At 38.1% G+C, this 22,387-nt stretch overlaps 1 protein-coding gene across 1 annotated transcript; it reads left to right on the top strand.

Moving 5' to 3' along the window:
- The first annotated feature begins 2,934 nt into the window (after positions 1-2,934).
- tmprss3a (transmembrane serine protease 3a) lies at positions 2,935-22,136 on the top strand. The gene is made up of 13 exons (XM_073845630.1): positions 2,935-3,215; positions 4,979-5,213; positions 5,603-5,707; positions 6,085-6,198; positions 6,275-6,398; positions 6,806-6,934; positions 11,820-11,866; positions 12,603-12,768; positions 14,111-14,280; positions 14,367-14,462; positions 19,194-19,336; positions 19,934-20,086; positions 21,999-22,136. Exons 1-13 carry the CDS (start codon positions 3,111-3,113, stop codon positions 22,041-22,043), a joined length of 1,632 nt encoding a protein of 543 aa, XP_073701731.1. The 5' UTR covers positions 2,935-3,110; the 3' UTR covers positions 22,044-22,136.
- The last annotated feature ends 251 nt before the right edge of the window (positions 22,137-22,387 follow it).

Consider the following 22,387-nt stretch of genomic DNA (forward strand, 5'->3'; position numbering starts at 1 on the left):
GCACCATTCATCAATTTCAAATTACCGGTAAATTCCGTGACATCATTAACCAGAAATGAACTTTAAATGGCAGCACCTCCTGGTGTTGTGTTTGTAAACATGTAAAATATGTTTTTTTGTTGTTGTTTTTTTCATTTTGGTGTGTCAAACGTTCACATTTATGCAGTTTCTTTTGGCCCAGAGACATTGTATTAAGCCCTATTCAGATAGTTATTGTTTCTTGTTATATGGACGTCTGTAAAAATAAATGTACATATTACCTCAGTGATAAAACTCTTGCATTCGGATGGCGATTTATTCACAGTGGAAAGCGAGTTCTGTGATCCTACAAACCCGGAACCCACTGCTCTCGTGGCCAGTGGCATGATTGTCTACTATAAATTAAAAGAATGAATTTTAATTTACAAATTTACTCTCATTATTGTGTAAGATGTATTTAAAAATACTTGTTCTTGTATCAAATGTATTCTTATTATTCCAAACATATTTCATAATATAATCCTATTTATAATATTTATTTGTTTGGCAGTTGTCAAAAAGGTATTAAACATTGAATTTTGAATTGGTTCTTCTTGTAAATTTAGAGATGTGGATTCGGTTGGCAATCCGGCAAATACACCCGACCTTGATGTTTGTCAAAAAACAGTAGGTAATTCGGCCAGGGATTTACCATTATTTTTGAAAATGTCCTGTTCACACGTGATCTCTTAATGGTAATTTATCTGTAATTTACCAGTAAAGACTGCATCTGATTCAGTCTGCCACATGTTTTGGGTTCATTTTAGGCACAACACGTTTTAGAACAACAACAACAGCTAAAACCCGCCTAAACTGGTCAGTGTTTTTAATTCTACGTTTACACAGAGCACATTAACTGTAATTTACTGGTAGTGTTACAAAATCTGATACCAGTAAACTGCCAAAATGAATTCCCCATTATTTTTGAAAAACTCCTGTTCACACATGATCTCTTAACGGTAATTTACCGGTAATTTACCAGTAAAGACTGCATGCGTGAAAGGGCCCCTTTAGATTTTGGAAAACTTTTTATTCAACACTGACTTTTCAGTATAATTGGCATGTGTTTGTTACATTAACATCATTATAGTAAAACTGAATTATGTGCATGTGTGTGAGTTTAAGTTTGTTAATGTCAGACATAGCAATTGGCCATAATAAAACTCAACTTGAACACTTGAACATTTAGAGACACTCCTTGGTTTGTCTTTCTCTTCAAAGACCTAGGCATACTGAAATTCAAAGAAAACATATAAATAAAACAAACAAAAATAGCTTGGAGTAAGTTATAACATGTTCCACCGATGTAACAACTAAACCAGAGTTTTGCTGTTACTAAGGCTGGGTACACATTAAAAGATTTTTCAAATCTTATAAGATCTCAAAATGTGAGAGACTACAAATATGAGGAGAAAAAATCCTAGATTTAACCGTGTTGCTCCTATAGTGTGTGGTGTGACACGATTGGAATTCACGATTCCCAGAGGCGTTGCTGGGAATTCTGGGCCCTGTGCTCTGACTCAGCTAAGGGGGTGGGGGATCCATGATTCTTGATCATATTTAACATAGGAGAATCACTGACATAATTTAGAGTACTCTGAAAACGAAACTATTTAAATCCGTATAAAGGAAACACAAAATAAATCAAAATCTGTATTTTTCTTGTAATCAAGAACATTTCTTTTAACAAAATTACCTAATAATGCCGAATGATGTTTGACAGTGAACACATCTCCACTGCATATATTCGTTGGTGTCAGTCGCAAATAATAAAAAATGCGGGTCAGGAAGCGGATCAGGTACAATATTTTCTTTTCTTTTTTTTTTTTTTAGAATCTACAGGCATTTTAGTGCTAATGTGTCAATGATCACTTACTGGTAAAAAAACTATTGCCTGTGTGACCAGCATATTTGTGTATTTACCAGAAAAGTCATACTGGTAATTTTACAGCAATTTACCGTGATTGCTGTGTGAAAGCGACTAATGTCAAAACAATCCTCTTCAGACGGATCTGCAAAAAATGCTAGTTTGCATTTTCATAGTTTACACAGAGACAAAAACTTTCAAAAACGTGCAAAAAGTTAGCATTTTCAGGCCCCCAAAATGCCATTGTGATGTAAATGAGTATAAAAAGTTCTCTATTTTTAGTAAACATCCTCTTATTATGTTGGCTCCATGGGAAAGGAACAAGGCCGGGTGTGCCTTTGTTCATGAGAAACACCTGCGACACACAGGTATGGAGTCTAGTGTGCTTGCGCAGGTGTTGCTCATTAACACTGTCTCACTTCCCTCCCACGGATCGCAAACTTCCCCGCTTCACCGCACAAAGGCCTTGATCCTTTCTCTCTTCAAACTATCAACGCATTTAAAGGACACAAGCTTTATGTAACCTCGAAACTACTATTTTCTCAAACTTCTTTTGTTATGCCAACATCAAAGCTGGACTATTAGCAATGTGCTCAGATTTGTGTATTTATGCAAATTAACCACAAACAAATGCTGAAATGTAAACCCAGACTAACCGCATCTTTTGTTTACTTCCCAACTTTTCCTGTACTTTGTCTTAGCCCACTGGCCCTAATGCCTCACAATCACAGCCAGTTCCATGTAAGTTTTTATTTAGTCTTATCTTATATCTTCATATCGGTTTCCTATTTTTTAAAGCCTCTCCATTCACCTTTGCATTTGATCAGGGCCACAGGGCCCTCTGTAAGCTGAGCTGTGTTGAGGGAGACGGGCCATTTGATCCTCTCAAAATGACACGACTTCTCAGATGTCCCTCTGTACAACTAAGAGTCTGTCTCACTGTGTAATAGTGAGAGTTAGGAAGACCAGAAGAGAACCAAAATGAACAGATCAACTAAAAGACAAAATTTCAAGCTAATCAGACAACATGGACTTTATAACTCTCTTAGGTAAATTAGACGTGTTGAACTTTTGTGTGATGTTTGTTTGGTCCATAGTGTGCTGTATTACAATTTACATTCCTTACTCCTTATTTCTTCTACTTTGTCTGCTGTCTTTCCCCAGTTAAATCTGAAATCAACCGTGTATGTTCGAGTGCTCTTAAGATGACTGTATGAAGTAAGTCATGGCTAATCTAGAGGAGCTGGAGTCTACAGCTGGTGTAGAGGTTGGGGCTGATGCAAATGGAGCATCTGTTCCCTGTAGGGACATAATACAAACAGATGGCCAGGTAAGACCACATAGCAACTCATTTGTGTTTACACGTCCGTGCAGCTGTAATCATCCTTTTGGCCATATGGACAGAGAGAAAAATGTTGTAGGATTCACTCAGCTTGTACATTTCACAAAGAACTGCAATAAACACATTAAACACAACATTTTGAAGTAAAACTGAAATAGCATTTTCTTGTAAAATGTCATTTTTACAGTGTAGTATTATTCTGAGATCCTGAGTTTTTGATTTGCTGCATGTTGAATTTATTTCGAAATGCTGTAAATGCTGATATCAATGACAAAACATGTGGAAAGCAATTTGTTCTCTCATTTAAAAGTAGTATCAGTATTAACATTAACATTTTTCTTTGATGTTCCATCAGAAAAGATCCAACCTACTACTAGAGAACCACTAACAATATTTTATTTAAAGCTGGAAAAAAAAAAAAAATTGAAATATTGTCTTGCCAACTAACTGAAATAAAAAGAATAATTAAATCGACTCACAAATATTACGAAACCTAACACTGAAATCGACAATAAGGATAATTAGACAAAAAACATAAAAATGACATAGGCACATGAAAAATGTATCAAGGTATAAAAACGCAATTTCAAAATATAAATGAATATAATAGTATTTAAATAATAAAACAACAGTGGTTTGCTGTACACTCTAATATATACACTGTCAGTCAAAAGTTTTTTTAATGTTTTTAAAGAAATCTCCTGCTCATCAAGCCTGCATTTATTTGACCCAAGATACGGCAACAAAGTAAAATTTTGAAATATGTTTGCTATTTAAAACAGCTGTTGTCTATTTCAAAATATATTTTAAAATGTAATTTATTCCTGTGATCAAAGCTAAATTTTCATTACAATTACTCAAGTCTTCAGTGTCACATGATCCTTCAGAAATCACTCTAATATGATGATTTGTTGTTTTATTGATTTTATCCATATTTAAAACAGTTGAGTACATTTTTCAGGATTCTTTGATGAATAAAAAATTATCTGAATTTAAAAAAGCTTTTGTAACATTATACACTATACCATTCGCTTGTACGTTTTTTGTTTTGTTTTTTTGTAGTAAAGAAATTGTAGAAATTAATACTTTATTTAGCAAGGATGCTTTAAACTGATCAAAAGTGATGTCAAAGACATTTATAATGAAAAAAAATTCTATTTCAGATAAATGCTGTTTTTGTCTGAATTTTCTATTCATCAAAAAACTGAGAAATTGTCTATTTAGCTGTTTTTAACATAATAATAATAATAATAATAATAATAATAATAATAATAATGAATGTTTTTGAGCAGCAAATCAGAATATTAGAATCATTTCTGAAGGATTGTGTTACTATAGTAATGATGTTAAAAATTCTGTTTTAAAATCACAGGAATAAATTACAGTTTAAAATATATTCAAATAGAAAACAGTTATTTTAAATAGTAAAAATATTTCAGAATTGTACTGTTTTTGCTGTACTTTGGATCAAATAAATGCAGGCTTAGTGAGCAGAAGAGATTTAAAAAAAAAACATTAAAAACCTTTTTGACTGGTAGTATATATATAGATTTTTTGCCTGGACATTATACAGTAATTTAAATGACATTCCTGTTCACCATAAAAACACAACACAATGCAATGCAAACTTCAAAATATGGGCAAAACACCTGTAAAACGTTAATTCTTTAATGTTAATATAATACATTGCGTATAAATGATACTTAAAGAACAATGCTGAATCACTTTTGGGTCTTAACGCTTCCACACAGGGAATATATGATCAGACACAACCTGAGACAATAGAGGTGGTCTCTGTTACTGAGGAGGACATTCCTTCTGTGGACACCCCAACTCTGTTCAATGCCAGTCCACTAGACAGTTCAAGTGCCAGTCCTGCACAAGATGACAGCACCGTCAAACCAACCAAAGACCCTCTAACAGAAACCCCTTCAGTCCAGCCCAGCCTTTCAATTCCAGTTACCAAAGTCCAGCCCTTTTTTACAGGTAACATTATACTTCATCAAAATGTGTATTTAATTTCATGTTGTACACTAGTTTTCTCCTGATATTCACTTGTAAAAAAATAAAAAAGCAACATTAGCACAGTTATTGCCTTGGTAGCTTATAATTGAATTCATAACGTATGAATATTAAGGGATCCTTCAAAAATGCTGTCAGAAGCTTTAATCCAAACTCTCCTAAAGCATTTTAGTTATGCAATACACTAATAACCCTAATTGTTGACGTTTGTTGCTGCCAAGCATTTGCACTAGATAGTGAAATAAACAAAGAGATTCTCTGTTTCTGTAGCTCATCTAGTAACAGACGTTAACTATGAATCTCTCTCCTGTCATGCATTTTATCATCTCGTGAATTGGAAATGAATCTGGCAGAGGATAAAACACTCCGGGGGAGGCTGTTTGCACGCAGGATGGAGATACTGATTGTGGCTTGTGTCCTGCTCACCCTCATTATAGTGCTTGGAATAGGATTAGGTGGTGAGTAAATGTATTTGGGGACTACTCACACACCCTTAGCAAAGATGACCCAACACAACTGCATTGAATAATTAACAGATTAGACTGGATTAGATTGCACAACCTAGGATCTACAAACCTTCATAAGAAGTCTGCCACTCAGGTTGCACAGGCCGCAGCCTCACATTATGGTATCAGCTTGCTACACAGCCTTAAAGTGGTGATGTTTGGCTGTTATAAAACGGTCAATTAGTTCATGAGTCACTAAGCAATGAAATTATGAAAGGAAGGATTTGCCTTATGTTGTGTAGCTGTTATGTTTCAATGAAAGATAAATACATATAATGGACTAAATGTTTATAATTACCACTTATCCCATGTATTCAATTCCACTTTAGTCGGATTAAGCTGCGCGGGAAAGTTTCGATGCGGCTCTTCTGCGTGTGTTAGCATGTCGGCCCAATGCGATGGGCATTTTGACTGTGAACATGGAGAAGATGAGCTCAGTTGTGGTGAGCACCAGACAATTAACATTAGCATTAATGTTCAGTGCTGTTGTTGAATGTTGCTCTTCATCTGCTTGCGCAGTGCGTCTGAGTGGGAAGAGGTCTGTACTTCAGGTGCTCATTGGTGGCGTCTGGAGGACTGTTTGTGCTGACAACTGGGACGCTGAACTTTCTCTCTCTGCTTGCAAACAGCTTGGGTATTTGAGGTACTCAAAGGCATCAGATTTTAACTGAAAAACCCTCATTTACACACCCTTACTCTACATTGGTGGACTTTCCACTAGGAGCAGGTTTAGACAATTCTCTCCAAATCTGTAACATAATCTTTAGGTGTGGACTTCAGACTTCACCTCTTTTAGGAATTTTGTACATAAATCATGACAAAAAGCTTGTGCTGACTTGTTAGGTATAGCATATTTATGGGTATCACCACCTATATAAATCCCTAAAACCATTCTGTCTGTAGCTCTTTCTAGATTTTAGCAACATACTCGACACAGACCAGTCAAAATTTAAACATTTTCAGTTTTTTACCTTTAAAAACTTTGTATAAATGACAGACATCTGATGATGGGATTTGGACTAAACTACTTTTCTCTCCTCTCTTTGTTAGATATGTGGAGTCAAAAGCCCTTCCTCTGTCCTCTATTGAGCAGGCCTTCCAAAGTAACCTGGTGTCAATAAGTATAAACCACACAAATGTCCAGCAGGCCATCAAGATACACAACATATCCAGTTTCAGGTAAAACACAGTCTCTTTATAATTACAGTGTTTACTAAAAAATATCCTGAACTTTGTAGATAGTTTCACCTTTTTCTTGTAGGCTGCAGATCTCTTTCAAGCAACAAAGATCAAAGTTCAGTTCCAACCCCGCTTCAAAATGCCTGTTTAATTATCAAGTGTTCTTAGAGATCTAAATGAGCTGGTTTAGGTGTGTTTGTGGCTGAATTTAGCAGGAATGTAGATCTCCAGGAACAGGAGTAACTTAACTTAAGGAGTGGTCACATAGGCTGTGTCCGAGTAGGTGCTTTTTAAAATAAGTAATTACTCCACAACCGCAAAAACAATATGTTTAGTAAAGAATGTGTGTAGTATGAATGTAATCTGGGCATACTATATTCGCCACGTCATGTCATAACCTACCAGCACCAATTGCGTCATGTCACTGCCAAATCCTCTCCCTTGGCCTAATGGGACGGTAAAGTGTCCATCGTATGCACACTTTAGAATCACAACGGAAGTAGTAGGACATCCAGGTACTTTTTGCCTAATCTTTTTGAGTACTGGGAGTTCTGACATACTTTTTTAACTTTCAACGTATATATAGTACGTTTAATGTGAGGTTGGTTTTGTACGTGTCACTGCAGTTCTGACTTGAAATGTCCATTGAGTGGCGCTATAACTGTAATGCCTCGTGACATTTTAAAATAACGTACCATCTGCACTGCACCTAAACCTACCTGATAGTATGAACAAAGGTGAATGTGACGTAAAAAAAAAAAAAAAACAATCGCAAACAAGCCATTTTAGCTTGTTTTAGCTCTTTCATCAAGATTTATGTTTTTCACAGGATTTGTACCCAAAGATTCCACATGCTAAGTCCAATTCTGTGCTGGCTGAGCTACCAAGCTTGTTATGGCCAGAAAATGAAACAAATTGAACTGTAATCATAACTGTGTACAAAAATGCTGTTTTACCACCTCTAGTATTCATTTCTGTTGGAAACTGAAGTGATATGTACTTTCTGGTACATATTTAGCATCTTGCAAAAAAGTTCCCACAGGTACAATTTCATCATGAGATCAGGTAGCTCTAATCACATATTGTTTTTCACCCACTATATCGAATCATCAAATCTGGCCCACACAATCCACTTTCCTGCAGAGTTTAGCTCTGACCCTAGGCAAACACATCTGAGCATGCTTATCGGTCTTCAGGTTCATTATAAAAAAAACACAGGTAGGTGAGTTTGATCAGGGTTGGAACTAAACTGTGCAGCACATTTGCCTTCCAGGGCAATATTTGAGGAACCCTGTACTATATAGTAGGGAAGTATGCAATTTCAGATCCAACCATAGTCTATTGTTCATTGTCAATTGTCAATCCACCATATTTTTCAATGCAGAACCAACCTATATTCATTAGCTGCTTTGATTAACGGAACTCATTTTTCAACTCTCCTAGAGTTAAACACATTTGAGTTTTACCGTTTATGAATACATTCAGCCGATCTCCGGGTCTGGCGATATCACTTTTAGCATAACTTGGCATAGATCATTGAATCTGATTAGAGCATTAGCATCTTGCTCAAAAATGACCAGAGAGTTTTATATATTTATAAATATATTTATTTAAATATAAATATATTTCCTATTTAAAACTTGAATCTTCTGTAGTTACATTGTGTACTAAGACCGATGGAAAATTAAAAGTTGTGGGTGCAGCAGGCACAATGATACTACACAGTGCCTGAAAATAGGCTAACTTAGTTAACACAAACTTAGTGCTGGTCACGTTGGAAGTTACCTAGCTGGGGACCATTTTCAGGCACTGCGTAATATCATTGCGCCTGCTGCACGCACGGCAGCAAAGTTCCTTGATTATTAGTCAAGTCAAGTCACCTTTATTTGTATAGCGCTTTTAACAATACAGATTGTGTCAATGCAACTTAACAATATTTAAACAGCACAATAGTGTGTAAGTAACGCATTATTGTAAACAATCAATTTTCAGTTAAAGACAGTTCATCAATGAATTCAGTGATATCATCCAGTTCAGTTCAAATAGTATACGATATCGCTGGAAAGTGTCCCCAACTAAGCAAGCCAGAGGCGACAGCGGCAAGGAACCAAAACTCCACATATGACAGAAATGGAGAAAAAAACCTTGGGAGAAACAGTCGGGGGACCAGTTCTCCTCTGGCCAGACGAAACCAGCAGTTTGTACCAATGTCCGATTGTAGAGAACTCATCAGGTTCCTGTGGTGTAGCGCCGATGGCCGTCTAGGTTGGCGAGGTCTTCATTGATGATCTGTCTCTGGAGCTCATCTAGTTAACATTCAGGGCTATTGAAGTCATCTCCAGGTGGTGATCCATGATCTAAGCTGGGTGCGGACTGGATCCGGGGGACTGCAGTGACCATCTTATCCGAATACAGGCTGGGTCTGGTGGCTACGGTGACCTCGGAATAAGAAACAGACTAATATTAGCGTAGATTCCATTCGTCTTCGATGCAACGAGTACATCAGGTGTTATGGGAAGGGTTCCGGTTGACCTAATTAATGCAGCCTCACAATCCTTTAACGGATTTGAATTATAGAAATGTGTTAATGTTTATGTGTAAGCCAGGTTAAAGAGATGTGTCTTTAATCTAGATTTAAACTGACAGATTGTGTCTGCCTCCCGAACAGTGTTAGGTAGTGTTATTACTTTGGAATGAGAGTACAGTTCCTAACCATTTCGGCCTAGAAAATCACAACTTTTCATTTTCTGACGGTCTTAATACATGATGTAACCACAGAAGAGTCAACTTTTAAAAAGGAGAAATATCAAAACTCTTTGGTCATTTTTGAGCAAGATGAATTCAGTTATCTATGCTAAGCTATGCTAAAAGTGCTACCGCCAGACCCTGAGACTGGCTGAAAGGATTCGAAAATGGTAAAAATCTGTTATCTCTTGGGGAGTTGAAAATTAGCCTATTGACTGAATTGTTCACTTTTTTCAAATGAGGCAGATAGTGTAGTTAAGTATAAAGTACAGCTCACATTCAAACAAGTCAGCTTTCTGTTGATCAAAGCACAGAATTCGTGTGACCAACTTGAACCTGATGTAAAATCAGCTATCTAGGCTATGCGCTGCCAGTTTTACAACAAAATGCAAAACTGACGTTTAATTTACACTGAAGTAAAACCTGTATTTACCAGAAATTTAACTGAAGTTAAATTTCTTGCAAGTATTGTTATTTTCTTCAGGATGTGCCAATTTATTTCTTTATACTGTGTTGTTAGCTCTTAAAGGGATAGTTCACCCAAAAATGAAAATTTGATGTTTATCTGCTTACCCCCAATGCATCCAAGATGTAGGTGACTTTGTTTTCTCAGAAAAACACAAGCGAATATTTTTAAGGAAAAACGGTGCAGTCTGCCAGCCTTATCATGGACATGGATGGGCACCAAACCTTTAAAAGTAAACAAAACATGCACAGACAAATCCAAAATACACCCTGCGGGTCGTGACGATACAGTGATGTCCTAAGACACGAAACGATCGGTTTTTATGAGAAACTGAACAGTATTTATATCATTTTTAACCTTTGATACACAGCCACGTCCATCTGTCCTGAGCACGAGTTTGGCATCAGTCACGTCACATGAGAACGCGCTCTGTCGTAGAATACGCAAACGCCGGAAGCGATCTGTCGCATGTATACGACACTCATTGTTTACACAGAGCACAGAGATTGTGGGTATAGCGGCTATTCAAAATGGTAATTACTTGCGCGTATCCTGATTGTTTAAACCGATTTAAAGCTAAAAGATTACATTAGTTTGCGCAAATTCATCCGGGACTTTTCACTTATTTCCCCTTACGGCGTTTGCATATTCTACTCATGTTAGATGGACGTGGCTGTGTATCAAAGGTAAAAAATGATATAAATACTGTTCAGTTTCTCACAAAAAATTATCGTTTTGTGTCTTAAGACATCAATGTATCATCACGAGCCACAGGATGTAATTTGGATTTGTCTGTGCATGTTTTTGTTTACTTTTAAAGGTTTGGTGCCCATCCACGTCCATGATAAGGCTTGCAGACTGCATCGGTTTTCATTAAAAATCTTCGTTTGTGTTTTTCTGAGGAAACAAAGTAACCTACATCTTGGATGCATTGGGGGTAAGCAGATAAACATCAAATTTTCATTTTTTGGGTGAACTATCCCTTTATTACGGTAGCATGTGAATTTAAACCAGATATCCTGTAATTTAATACATTCTATACCATTCTTGAATGGACTACACAATGTCTTACCCTAAGGAATGAAAACAGAACCTACTGGCCTCATTGCACTGCAATCTAAAAGTCAAACATATCAACTCTGATATACTGACAAAGCCTGGGAAATCTGATCATGTGTAAAAGCCATTGGAATATTTCACACAGAGCAAAGCCTTCAGAGTTATCTCGTATTATGTGACGCATATTGCTCTTGTACTGTTTTAGATCCCAGCAGTTGCTCACAGCAGTTGCCTGGAACACTGTGCATACTTTAGAAGATTTTTGCATAGCTCATTCTGTAGCCAACAGCTTCAAGCACTTGTTTTCACCATTTTACCTTTGGAATGAACAGTAACTCTTTCACAGCTGCTATGCTTTTTCATTAAAAGTCATTCGCTGACCTTCAATTATGCTGCAAACCCTTTTGATTTCTTTCAAAAGAAGGTCATTTTAGTCATATGATATTTCTTTATGTCATAGTCCTTCCCAGCACTGCAGCTTTTTAGATCTTATTCAAAAATAGGCCTTCTCTCTTTTTTTTCTCATGGAAGAAGTGGTTTTGGATGAATAAACCCCATTACTGGCATACCATTTCTTAACCATCTATATAATTTAGTTGTCTTCTCTCTCTCTAGTAAAACCCAGTGCAGTCAGGGGATGATAACAACTCTTAAATGCATGGGTAAGCAGCATCAAAGGTATTTTTCAGTTTACTGACTTCAATCGCCCTCATGTAGGCGCCACCATGTTGACGTCACATCACCAGGTGTGTCTAGTCATAATAATAGCATTAAAAATATTTACTAGTTCACACTCAGCATGATTCATACATTAGTCTTTTTTATTTATTCTGTGGTGGAAATAAGCTTCATTAAGGAAGAGTTCACCCAAAAATAAAAATTCTGTCAGTAATTACTTACCTTCATGTAGTTCCAAACCCGTAAGACCTTCATCCATCTTCTGAACACAAATTAAGATATTTTTGATGAAATCCAAGAGCTAAAATTTGGTGCTCTCATGAAAGCATGCCAAAGGCTTACACAGAAGAGAGACATTGTTAAATAAAGTTATTTTTGTTTACTTTTTTGTTTACAAGTATTCTCATAGCTTTATAATATAACGGTTAAACCACTGATGTCACATGGACTATTCTAACAAAGTCTTTACAACCTTTCTGGGTCTTGAATGTGTCAGTTGTGTTTCTGTATATTCAGGGTCAGAAAGCTCTCCGATTTCATCAAAAATATCTTAATTTGTGTTTCGAAGATAAATGAAGGACTTACAGGTTTGAAACGACATGAGGGTGTGAAATTAATGACAGAATTTTCATTTTTGGGTAAACTCTCCCTTTAAGAGTTTCAGAAATGTATTTGTTTAAAAAGATGACCACTTTCTAAACTATGAGTTGCATTCCATAGCTTGTGGTTCCAGACCTAAGTTCAGTGCTCGTATAGTTGGCGGTAACCTGTCGGTTGAGGGTCAGTTCCCCTGGCAGGTGAGCCTGCACTTTCAGAACGAGCACCTCTGTGGAGGCTCCATTGTATCATCTCGCTGGATATTGACTGCTGCACACTGTGTGTACGGGTGAGTTTATAATGTACTCATGAAAAAAATATTCACATAGCCACATTGGAATGGTCATAGTCTGCTGTTCCCCTTCAAGGGAATGACACGCTGCATCCCTATAGTGGACACTTTGGGTAATGCTGTCAGCGTGACCGGTACCTGAAGCATGTGTAAAACAACTCCAATCCTATTGGTCCATGTAGGCCATGATGTAATAGGCGGGTACACGAAAGAATAAAGGGGCACCTGCAGAATACATCACGAACTTTAGCTGTCTTTGGAGCCGTCTGCCTGTTCAACATGTGTGAAACATCATCCTGGTCAATATATCAGTGACTCGCTAGCTTACTGTGGGATTGACACTGATTGGGGACCTCCTTACTGTACTTTAGCCATATAAGGGTGGTTATATTTCAGCCATAGTTATGGCAGGACGGGCTTACTTAAAAAAATAGCTATCTGAGACTAGCTTTGTGTTAACGTACCATTTCCTGGAAGCTTAGCTTAGTCTCCTTGAGCCTGTACCTAGACAGTGCTGTCTCCCCTGCTAGGGTTATAAGGAAAGGCAAGGAAAGGAAAAGAAAGGAAAGGATAGGATGTGTGGCCTAGTATGGTGACCCATATTCAGAATTTGTGCTCTGCAATTAACCCATCCAATCGCACACACACAGTGAACACACATCCAGAGCAGTAGGCAGCCAGTGCTGCGGCGCCCGGGGAGCAGCTGGGGGTCCGGTGTAGGGTGGGGAGATATAGCTATCTGCGGATAGCTGTGTCCTAGCTGGGATTGTTCGTAGCAATCTTGAGAACTCCTCTAGGCCTCCAACCTCTCAGTGGTCTTATGTGTTCTGGCTACTATTGCTCACTGGTATTGGGCTCTCTCATTCTACCAAGTTATGCGAGCGGCCTAAGTCGTCAGTGGCTTAGCCCCTTTTTGAGGAAAGGTTTGGTACATGTCTGTCACCTCGGCATGGCATGATTGGATTTTGTTCCCCAAAGTGTCCGCTGGAGGGACACGGCCTCCCTTGAAGGGGAAAATCACAGGTTACACATTTAACCATAGTTCCCAGAAAGGGAACGAGATGCCGTGCCCCCTTGCCATGCCTTCAGCCCGCCTGTTTATGTGTCCTCAGACTACTACGTTGGTGACGTATTTAACAAGTGCCCTTTTATACTTGCGGGTACCCGCCTATGACGCCACGGGCCACAGGGACCAATAGGATTGGATTTGTTTTACACATGCTTTAGGTACTGGTTACGCTAATAGCATTCTTCAAAGTGTCCGCTAGGGGGATGCAGCGTCTCATTCCCTTTTGGGGAACCATGGTTACATGGGTAACACGGGACATTTTCCATGCAGGTTTGCATACCCTGTGCTGTGGACTGCCTATGTAGGTTTGATTGATCAGCCAGTTAATGCGGCCCAGTCCCTCGCTGTGGAGAAGATCATTTATCACAGTCGCTACAGACCCAAGGGCTTGGACCATGATATAGCTCTGATGAAACTGGTGCAGCCCCTCAGCTTCAATGGTAACTTTTGCAAAAATGGAAAGAGGTTCTTCTTGCCCTTGTTTTGCATTAATTGTAACAAACGGCTTATCACCATTTTTTTGCAGGTTTTGTAGAGCCTATTTGTTTGCCGAACTTTGGGGAGGACTTCGAGGATGGTAAAATGTGCTGGATCTCAGGATGGGGCGCCACAGATGATGGGGGTAAGTCTGGGAATTTAAGGGCCATGACATACCAAACAGATGTCGAAGAAATAGTGGCAACAAATGGGGGCTACATTGTTGCCTTGCATTGACTGTGTTTGAGCCAAAAAGTTGTGCTTGAATGCACCAAAGACTACAGCCAATTGCCAACTGGCATGTACAGTGGCATGTACATGAAACCATTCACAGCCCTTCACTTTTTATGTTACAGCCTTATTCCAAAGTGGAATAAATTAATTATTTTCCTCAAAATTCTACTTACAGTACCCCATAATGAAAATGTGATAGAAGTTTGTTTGAAATCTTTGCAAATTTATATATATATATATATATTAGGGGTGGGCATAGATAAATTTTTCTAATCTAGATTAATCTAGATTAAATCTTGGAATTAATCTAGATTAATCTAAATTAAAATGGCTAATTGGAATTCTGCTGAAGGCATTTTCAGAATATGCGTACCCAAATAATGACTGAAAGTTAAGTCTTCGAGAACGGGCCAGGTGGCGCATTAGACCAGGCGCTCCTATCTCCTATTTCCAAAATGCATCACAAACTGCTTGACAATTGCATTTACAACATAATTACCTATACAAACTTGTGTAACCAAGTACTTCTGCGCAAAAGGCTGCACGACGTGCGCGTTGCCGTTAAATACACAGACGCGCACGGGCACGGATTTCTGCGTGCATAGTCTTCGATTAAACTGCGTTGCTTTTAGAAGCGTCAATTCAGTTGTTGCACATAGTTTAATGTCTTTATTTCGAGATTATCAAAGTAAATTATAACTCAACTTGAGATTTTACTGGGGCACAGCAGATTTTCACTGGGGCACGTGCCCCAGTAAAAAGGGTCTATCAACGCACGCACCTGCCCTGAAGCGGCTTCATAACTGCATTCATGTTTGCACGTCTCATTTGATGTGGTAATTTCACAGAAGTTGAAGAATCGTTCTCGCCTCCTACAGTGCAATTCGACTAGGTATAGGTCATCCGCGCTAAAATATCAAGGTGAAAGTCATCATAGCTTACGTAGTTTAGACCCAGCTCCCAACCCAACTTTGAGAATAGATTAACGGCGATAAGAGTCTCACGTTAACGCAGCACGTTAACGCCGATAACGGCCCACCACTAATATATATATATATATATATATATATATATATAAAAAAAAAACAACAACACAACAACACCATACTTCAATCGGGTTCAAGTGTGGGCCACGCAAGGAGTTGTTCCATAGCCACTCCACAGAGCTCTTTCAGAGTGATCATCGGGTTCTTGGTCATCTCCCTGACTAAGGCCCTTCTCTTCTAATTGCTCAGTTTGGCCAAGCAGTCTGCTCTATGAATAGTTCTAGTGGTTCCAAACTTCTTCCATTTATGGATGATAGAGGCCACTGTGCTCATTGGGACCTTCAAAGCTGCAGAAATATGTGCCTCAATACAATCCTGTCTCGGTGTTCTACAGACAATTCCTTGAACTCCATGGCTTGTTTTGTGCTCTGACATGCACTGTTAACTGTAGGACCTTACAGACAGGCGTGTGCCTTTCCAAATCATGTCCAATCAACTGAATTTACCACAGGTAGAAACATCTCAGGATGATCAGTAGATGATAACAAAATCGCCCTACATCACTGCAGAAGTACCGACCCAGTGTTTACAAAGTGAACATGCAAAGAAGATTAAACACCCTTTACAAAAAAAGGTGAAACTGCGATGTAGGATGATTTTGAAGTTGGAGGAGAAAATGAAATGGGAGTTTTTGGACATACGGTACCCTAACTGTCATGAAGCGAAATACAAGGAGTACACACAGAGCTAGACAAGATGAGCATTTGAGGTTAAAAAGTATATAAATTATAATTTTTTCTAGAAAATAACCAGTCGTTTTGCGAGATAAGACCCTTCTTTCCGCAGCTGTAATTGTTTAGAGCCCTTTGAAGCTACATTTTGGAAGTTCAAACTCTATTCATTCATTCATTCAACTTTATTTATAAAGCACTTTACAACCACCCAACGGCAGACCAAAGTGCTGAACAATAAAACAAGATAAAACACACACAGTACATAATATACATTAAGACAGCACTAGGATTACCCATGTACACAATACATTTAAAACTATCCAGCAATATCAATTCAGGTATCGAAGGCCAAGGAAAAAAGGTAGGTTTTAAGATGAGACTTGAACAAGGACAGCGAAGGGGCCTGCTTGATGTAGAGAGGTAAAACATTCCATAATTTGGGGGCAGCCACTGCGAATGAACGATCACCTCTCAGTTTACGTCTAGTTTTTGGGACTCTAAGAAGCAGTTGGTCTGCTGATCTAAGAGCACGCGATGGTTTATAGGGATGAAGCAGTTCTGATATATAGTGTGGGGCAGAGCCATTTAGAGATTTAAAAACAAACAAGAGAATTTTAAAATGAACTCTATATTGCACAGGCAGCCAGTGAAGCGAGGACAAGATGGGGGTTATATGCTCGAACTTGCGACTCCCCGTTAAGAGACGTGCTGCAGCATTTTGGACCAACTGCAGACGGCCCAACAAAGACCCACTTATCCCCAGATATAATGAATTACAGTAATCCAGGCGGGTAGTGACAAAGGCATGGATTACAGTTTCAAATTGTTTTCTAGAAAGAAATGGTTTTATTTTCCTCAGCTGTCTCAGCTGAAAAAAGCTAGACTTGACTACCGTCCCTATTTGTTTGTCCAACCTGAGATCAGAATCGAGTTTAACCCCAAGGTTAGTGATAGTCGGTTTAACATACTGGGCTAGGGTGCACAAATCTACCGTAGAAGTCAGAGTTATATCTCCAAAAACCATGACTTCCGTTTTCTTATCATTAACGCTTAAAAAGTTTTCGGCCATCCAAGACTTTATCTCATCAAGGCACTGAAGCAATGGTCCTACAGTATCACTTCTTTTAATGGGAATGTAGATCTGGGTGTCGTCGGCATACAGATGGAAAGACATGCCATGCCTCCTAATTATTGACCCAAGGGGAAGCAAATAGAGAGAAAAAAGAAGAGGACCTAACACCGAGCCCTGTGGGACTCCATACAGCAGAGGGGCAGAAGAGGAGACATACTCCCCAATGCTGACGCTAAATGTTCGTCCCTCCAGATAGGACTTAAACCAATCAAGCGCTACCCCTTTAACGCCCACCCATTTTTCCAGTCGCGAGATTAAAATGTCATGGTCTACAGTATCGAAAGCAGCGGTTAAATCCAGAAGCACAAGAATAACACAGTCTCCAGAATCTGTAGCTAAAAAGATGTCATTAAAAACTTTCAACAAAGCTAGTTCCGAACTGTGCTGGGCCCTAAAGCCAGACTGAAATATTTCCAGCAATTTATGATCTTCCAAAAAATTCATTAATTGGTTACACACTACCTTTTCAAGTACTTTTGACAAAAAGGGTAACTTCGAGATAGGTCTAAAATTTGCAAGATCTGCAGTGTCCAGTCCAGGTTTTTTGAGCAGGGGTAGCACTTCTGCATGTTTAAACTTGTTAGGGAACACTCCTGAGAGCAAACTACTATTAACAAGTGCTAAGGCAGATGGCCCTAGAGTGGAAAATACCTCCTTGAAAAATCGAGGGGGAAGAGCATCATACGGGGAACCTGAGGGCTTTAAATGGCTGACGATCTCCTGTAACATATCCAAGTTCACAGGCTCAAACTTGTCAAATAGAGCTATACAGTGAGGAACGACAGAAGGATCGCTTGAAACAGGCTGGATAAGTGCTCTAATAGAGCATACCTTATTAATAAAGAAATGTAGAAAACGCTCACATGTCGATCGGGAGGCATCAACACCTAGAGAGTGTGGGACATTGAGCACGGAGTCAATAGTCCTAAACAGAACGCGGGGCTTGTTATGATTTAGTAAAATAATTTCTGTGGGGACCATAAGAAAATCCTGAAATGTTTTCCTCAAAAAAACACAATTTCCTTACAACTGAAGAAAGAAAGACATGAACATCTTGGATGACAAGGGGCTAAATACGTTATCTGGAAATTTTTGTTCAGAAAGTGAACTACTTTAATTAGAAACACCACAAATTAAATTGTCATCTATTATAGGGCCTACTAGAGAATAGACATTTAGTTTATTTTAAAATCCAAAGGATTGAAAATTAAAATAAAGCTTTGTAAACACGTGTTTTTTTCACACTATAAATTTGTCCCATCAGGTAATGAAAAGTTGTACACACATTTGTGGTCTTCATGCTCACTTGATCACTTGGGCTAAATACAGGAAATACTGGACTGTTTGTCTTGGTTTTTCCCAGTGTTTCCCCCATTTGGACTGTCTGTGTGGTTTCTCCCATGCCCATATTTAGTCTTCCTGCTCATTTGTGTTATCCCCTCCACCTGTTGTTGCAATTATCTTCCCTTTATAAGTTCGTTTGATTTTCCTGTTTCTTGGTCCGGCTACAGGTGTTACACCTCTGTTTCCTTTGTTGTGTGTGTGTTCCCCTGTTTGTTTGTCACTCTGCCTAAAGAGTTATTAAAGACATTTTATGTACTCTACGTCATGTTGCGCTTCCCTACATGCACCGTGACACATATAAGTGGTCGCGTGGTCAAATGCAAAACCCACTAGTGCAGGTATTTAACTGGTATTTTCCAGTTCTTGTGCTGCTTCTGTGGAAATATGCTATGAACACCACACTGATTATTTTTAGAAATTTTTTTTCACATTTGTTTTTTTATTAGGTGAAGGGAGTGTATCACTGCACTCAGCAAGAGTCCCACTTATCTCTACAAAGGCCTGCAGTCAGCCGGAGGTTTATCAAGGTTATATATCACCAGGCATGATCTGCGCAGGGTACTTGGAGGGGGGAACAGACTCCTGTCAGGTATATTATATCACCATGGATTGGTATATACTGATGTAACATTTTCAAAGTCTCTATTCTGCACAACCCTTAATTATTAGAATATTACCAAATTCTGACCAAATTCTGGATAGTTCACCCAAAAAATGTCATTTCTGTCATTAAACCTTCGTTCATCTTCAGAACATAAATTAAGAAATTTTTGATAAAAGCTAAAAGCTTCCCTGATGCTCAGACACAGAAACGCAGTAAAGACATTGTGAAAATTATACATAGCTACAAGTATACTATTTGTACATACAGAAAACAAAAATGGACCATTATAATAATGTCCTTACTACGTTTCTGTGCCTTGACCGTCTTAGGACCCTTGCGGTCTAAAGAGGGTCAGAGAGCTCTTGGATGTCATCTAAAATATCTTAATTTGTGTTGTAAAGACAAACAAAGGTCTTATGAGTTTGGAATGGCATGAGGGTGAGTAATTAATGTCAATTCCATTTTTGGGTGTACTATTCCTTTAATTTTGGAATATTTCTGTGAAAGTCAACATTAAACACTGCAGTTTAAAAGAAGTACAAGTAAGGAAGACCTACAGAAAAATGTCCATGTTGGTAATAGGGTGACAGTGGTGGTCCACTGGCATGTGAAGATTCTTTCACCTGGAAATTGGTGGGAGCCACGAGCTGGGGACAAGGCTGTGCAGAGAAGAACAAACCTGGGGTTTATACACGTATCACACAGTCCCTCTCCTGGATACATCTGCAGATGGAGGTCAGGATAGTCGTCATGTATATCTGTCAAGTTTGTGGTTTGTCAAAAGGTAGCTAGCGTTATATAGACAGTTTGCATTTACATCACAATTTGGTCAGTTCTGCTCATTTATGCTGTCTAAAACACAGGAAAAATTATTAGAAGCTGCTAAATCATATAGAGAAGGACTTAGTAAGCAGGTAAGGGCCAATATTTTGACAAACTAAAGATACGTATGAGCAGTATTAATTAAGATATTAGCCTAATATTTGACCTACCTGACCAGAAATGATAAGAACAAACATGAATGTTGTCTAGATTCTTGCCCTGAAAACCCTGGTTCAGTTTGGCCAACCACAAACGCCTTTTGTTGCTAAGACAGTTTTTTACACTCTTCTCCTTGATTTGTTACTACTTTTGTCAGTCTATAGTACTCCAAAAGTTTTTCCCAGTCAAACCGAATAGTACAGCCCAAAACATGACAATAATTGACCATTTTTAGCAACAATCAGCAAAACACTCTATATTGAGATCAGGGTCGGAAATTAACTAAGGCCTCGTGGCAAAAATGCCACCAAAAATTCAAGCCTTAACAATGTATTATGTCTGTCGCAACTTAAATGAAATGTGAAAATGAATTAGAAGTGTCACTTCACAGAATTACATTCATATTCGCTCACAGTGCATCAGATTGCTTTTTACGTGCTGTTTTGTACAGCATTGAGCCTTATAACCAATCAAACGCGTTTCTGTTGAATTTAGGAATACTTTGGCCAATCAGCTGAAAATGCCAGAGCTGTTGATGAATGTGCAAGCTCCTCATTTAGCTCAACATAACACAATGCAAATAAGATGTAAATAAAAGATTAATTTGGTAACTTCAGTGATTATAACCAGAGTTTTTGCATAACTTGCTCTAATAGTAGGCTAACGTCATGGACCTGGACATGTTTGTCTTTTCCCGAAAATAATGCTGTATTCATTTTCTGAAAGGATAAATAATTTTCTTATTCATACTGTGCATAAACTACTTCAAAAAAACACTGCGAATAAATAAATAACTGCAATCATATTATTGATGTTACTATTTATAAAAAATCTCAATGGGGAAATACATTACTTCAATTCCACTGTGGTACAGCGTTGCAATATGGCAACATACCTATTCTTCTGTAGTGGTACAGTGTTGCCATATGGCAACATCGATATTTTCTCAGTTTATAGTAAAACTAATAGACAGTGTTGATTTGTGAATGAAACTGTGTAATTTACTAACCAGAGATTATGCACAAAAAAAACAAAAAAACCCTTGAGAAGAGATGTTCAGAAATGAGGTTACCAGAGCAGTATTTCTGAAGCACTTCAACAGGTGTCCTCCATGTGAGGGTTACACAGTGTTTTGGAGGAACATTCAAATGTCATTTGACTTTGAAACAGCACATCATGGGCTACCTTAAGGCCAGCCTTTTTTACTAACCATATTGCAATATATTGAAGAATAACAAGGAAATAAATAGAAGTTGTTTTAAGTATTAAGTAGTAATTGGGTAAATGTAAGCATTTTACATGGCAACATAGTATGGTGATTATAAACATTGCCCTCACAAATGTAAAAAATGCCTCTTAAAATATAGCAAAATATAGCCCCTTAATGGAAGTTAATTTCTGACCCTGAGTGGATTTTATATACTTTTTAGCTTCAAATTAATATTTGTTATATTGGTAATGATTTCTTAAAACTAAATGAAAAAATACCACACCCTAAGCAGTCAGAAAAAGCAGATGTTTCCACTCTGTGGGAAAATCGTTTGGGAATAGCTATTTTGGTTGAGGTCATCGTCACGTGATTTTACGAGTTATTCTGATGAATCAGTGTGGCCCTCTTGTGGTTGAAAGACAAAACTACAATTTGTTTTTGCTTCTTTTCATACAGAGAGAAGAAATGCTGCATCCGTCTACTACCAGCTCTGATTATTAAAACATACCTTTTATTTATGGGAAAATCAACATCAGGGTGCTGAATCCAGGCAGAAAAACCAAACCCTGCCACAGGTTCTACTGGTCATCATGTCACATAGAGGCACAGCGTAAGAAATCATATTACGTGCAATCAAATCTGTAAAGGTTTTATTCGGTGTATGTAGTCTTATACAGTACTTGCTATTGTTTTAAGAAATACCTGCCAAAACGATCCTCTGATGTGTCATGAATGAGTAAATACATAAATATTTCCAGAGACACACAAGTGACAATGTGCTCATGTCTAATATGCAATAAATACGGAGGAAAAAAGGAGTGCAAAAAGTATTTTCACCATTGCAA

This window comes from Garra rufa, chromosome 8 (genome assembly GCF_049309525.1).
Source record: "Garra rufa chromosome 8, GarRuf1.0, whole genome shotgun sequence".
Lineage (NCBI taxonomy): Eukaryota > Metazoa > Chordata > Actinopteri > Cypriniformes > Cyprinidae > Garra > Garra rufa.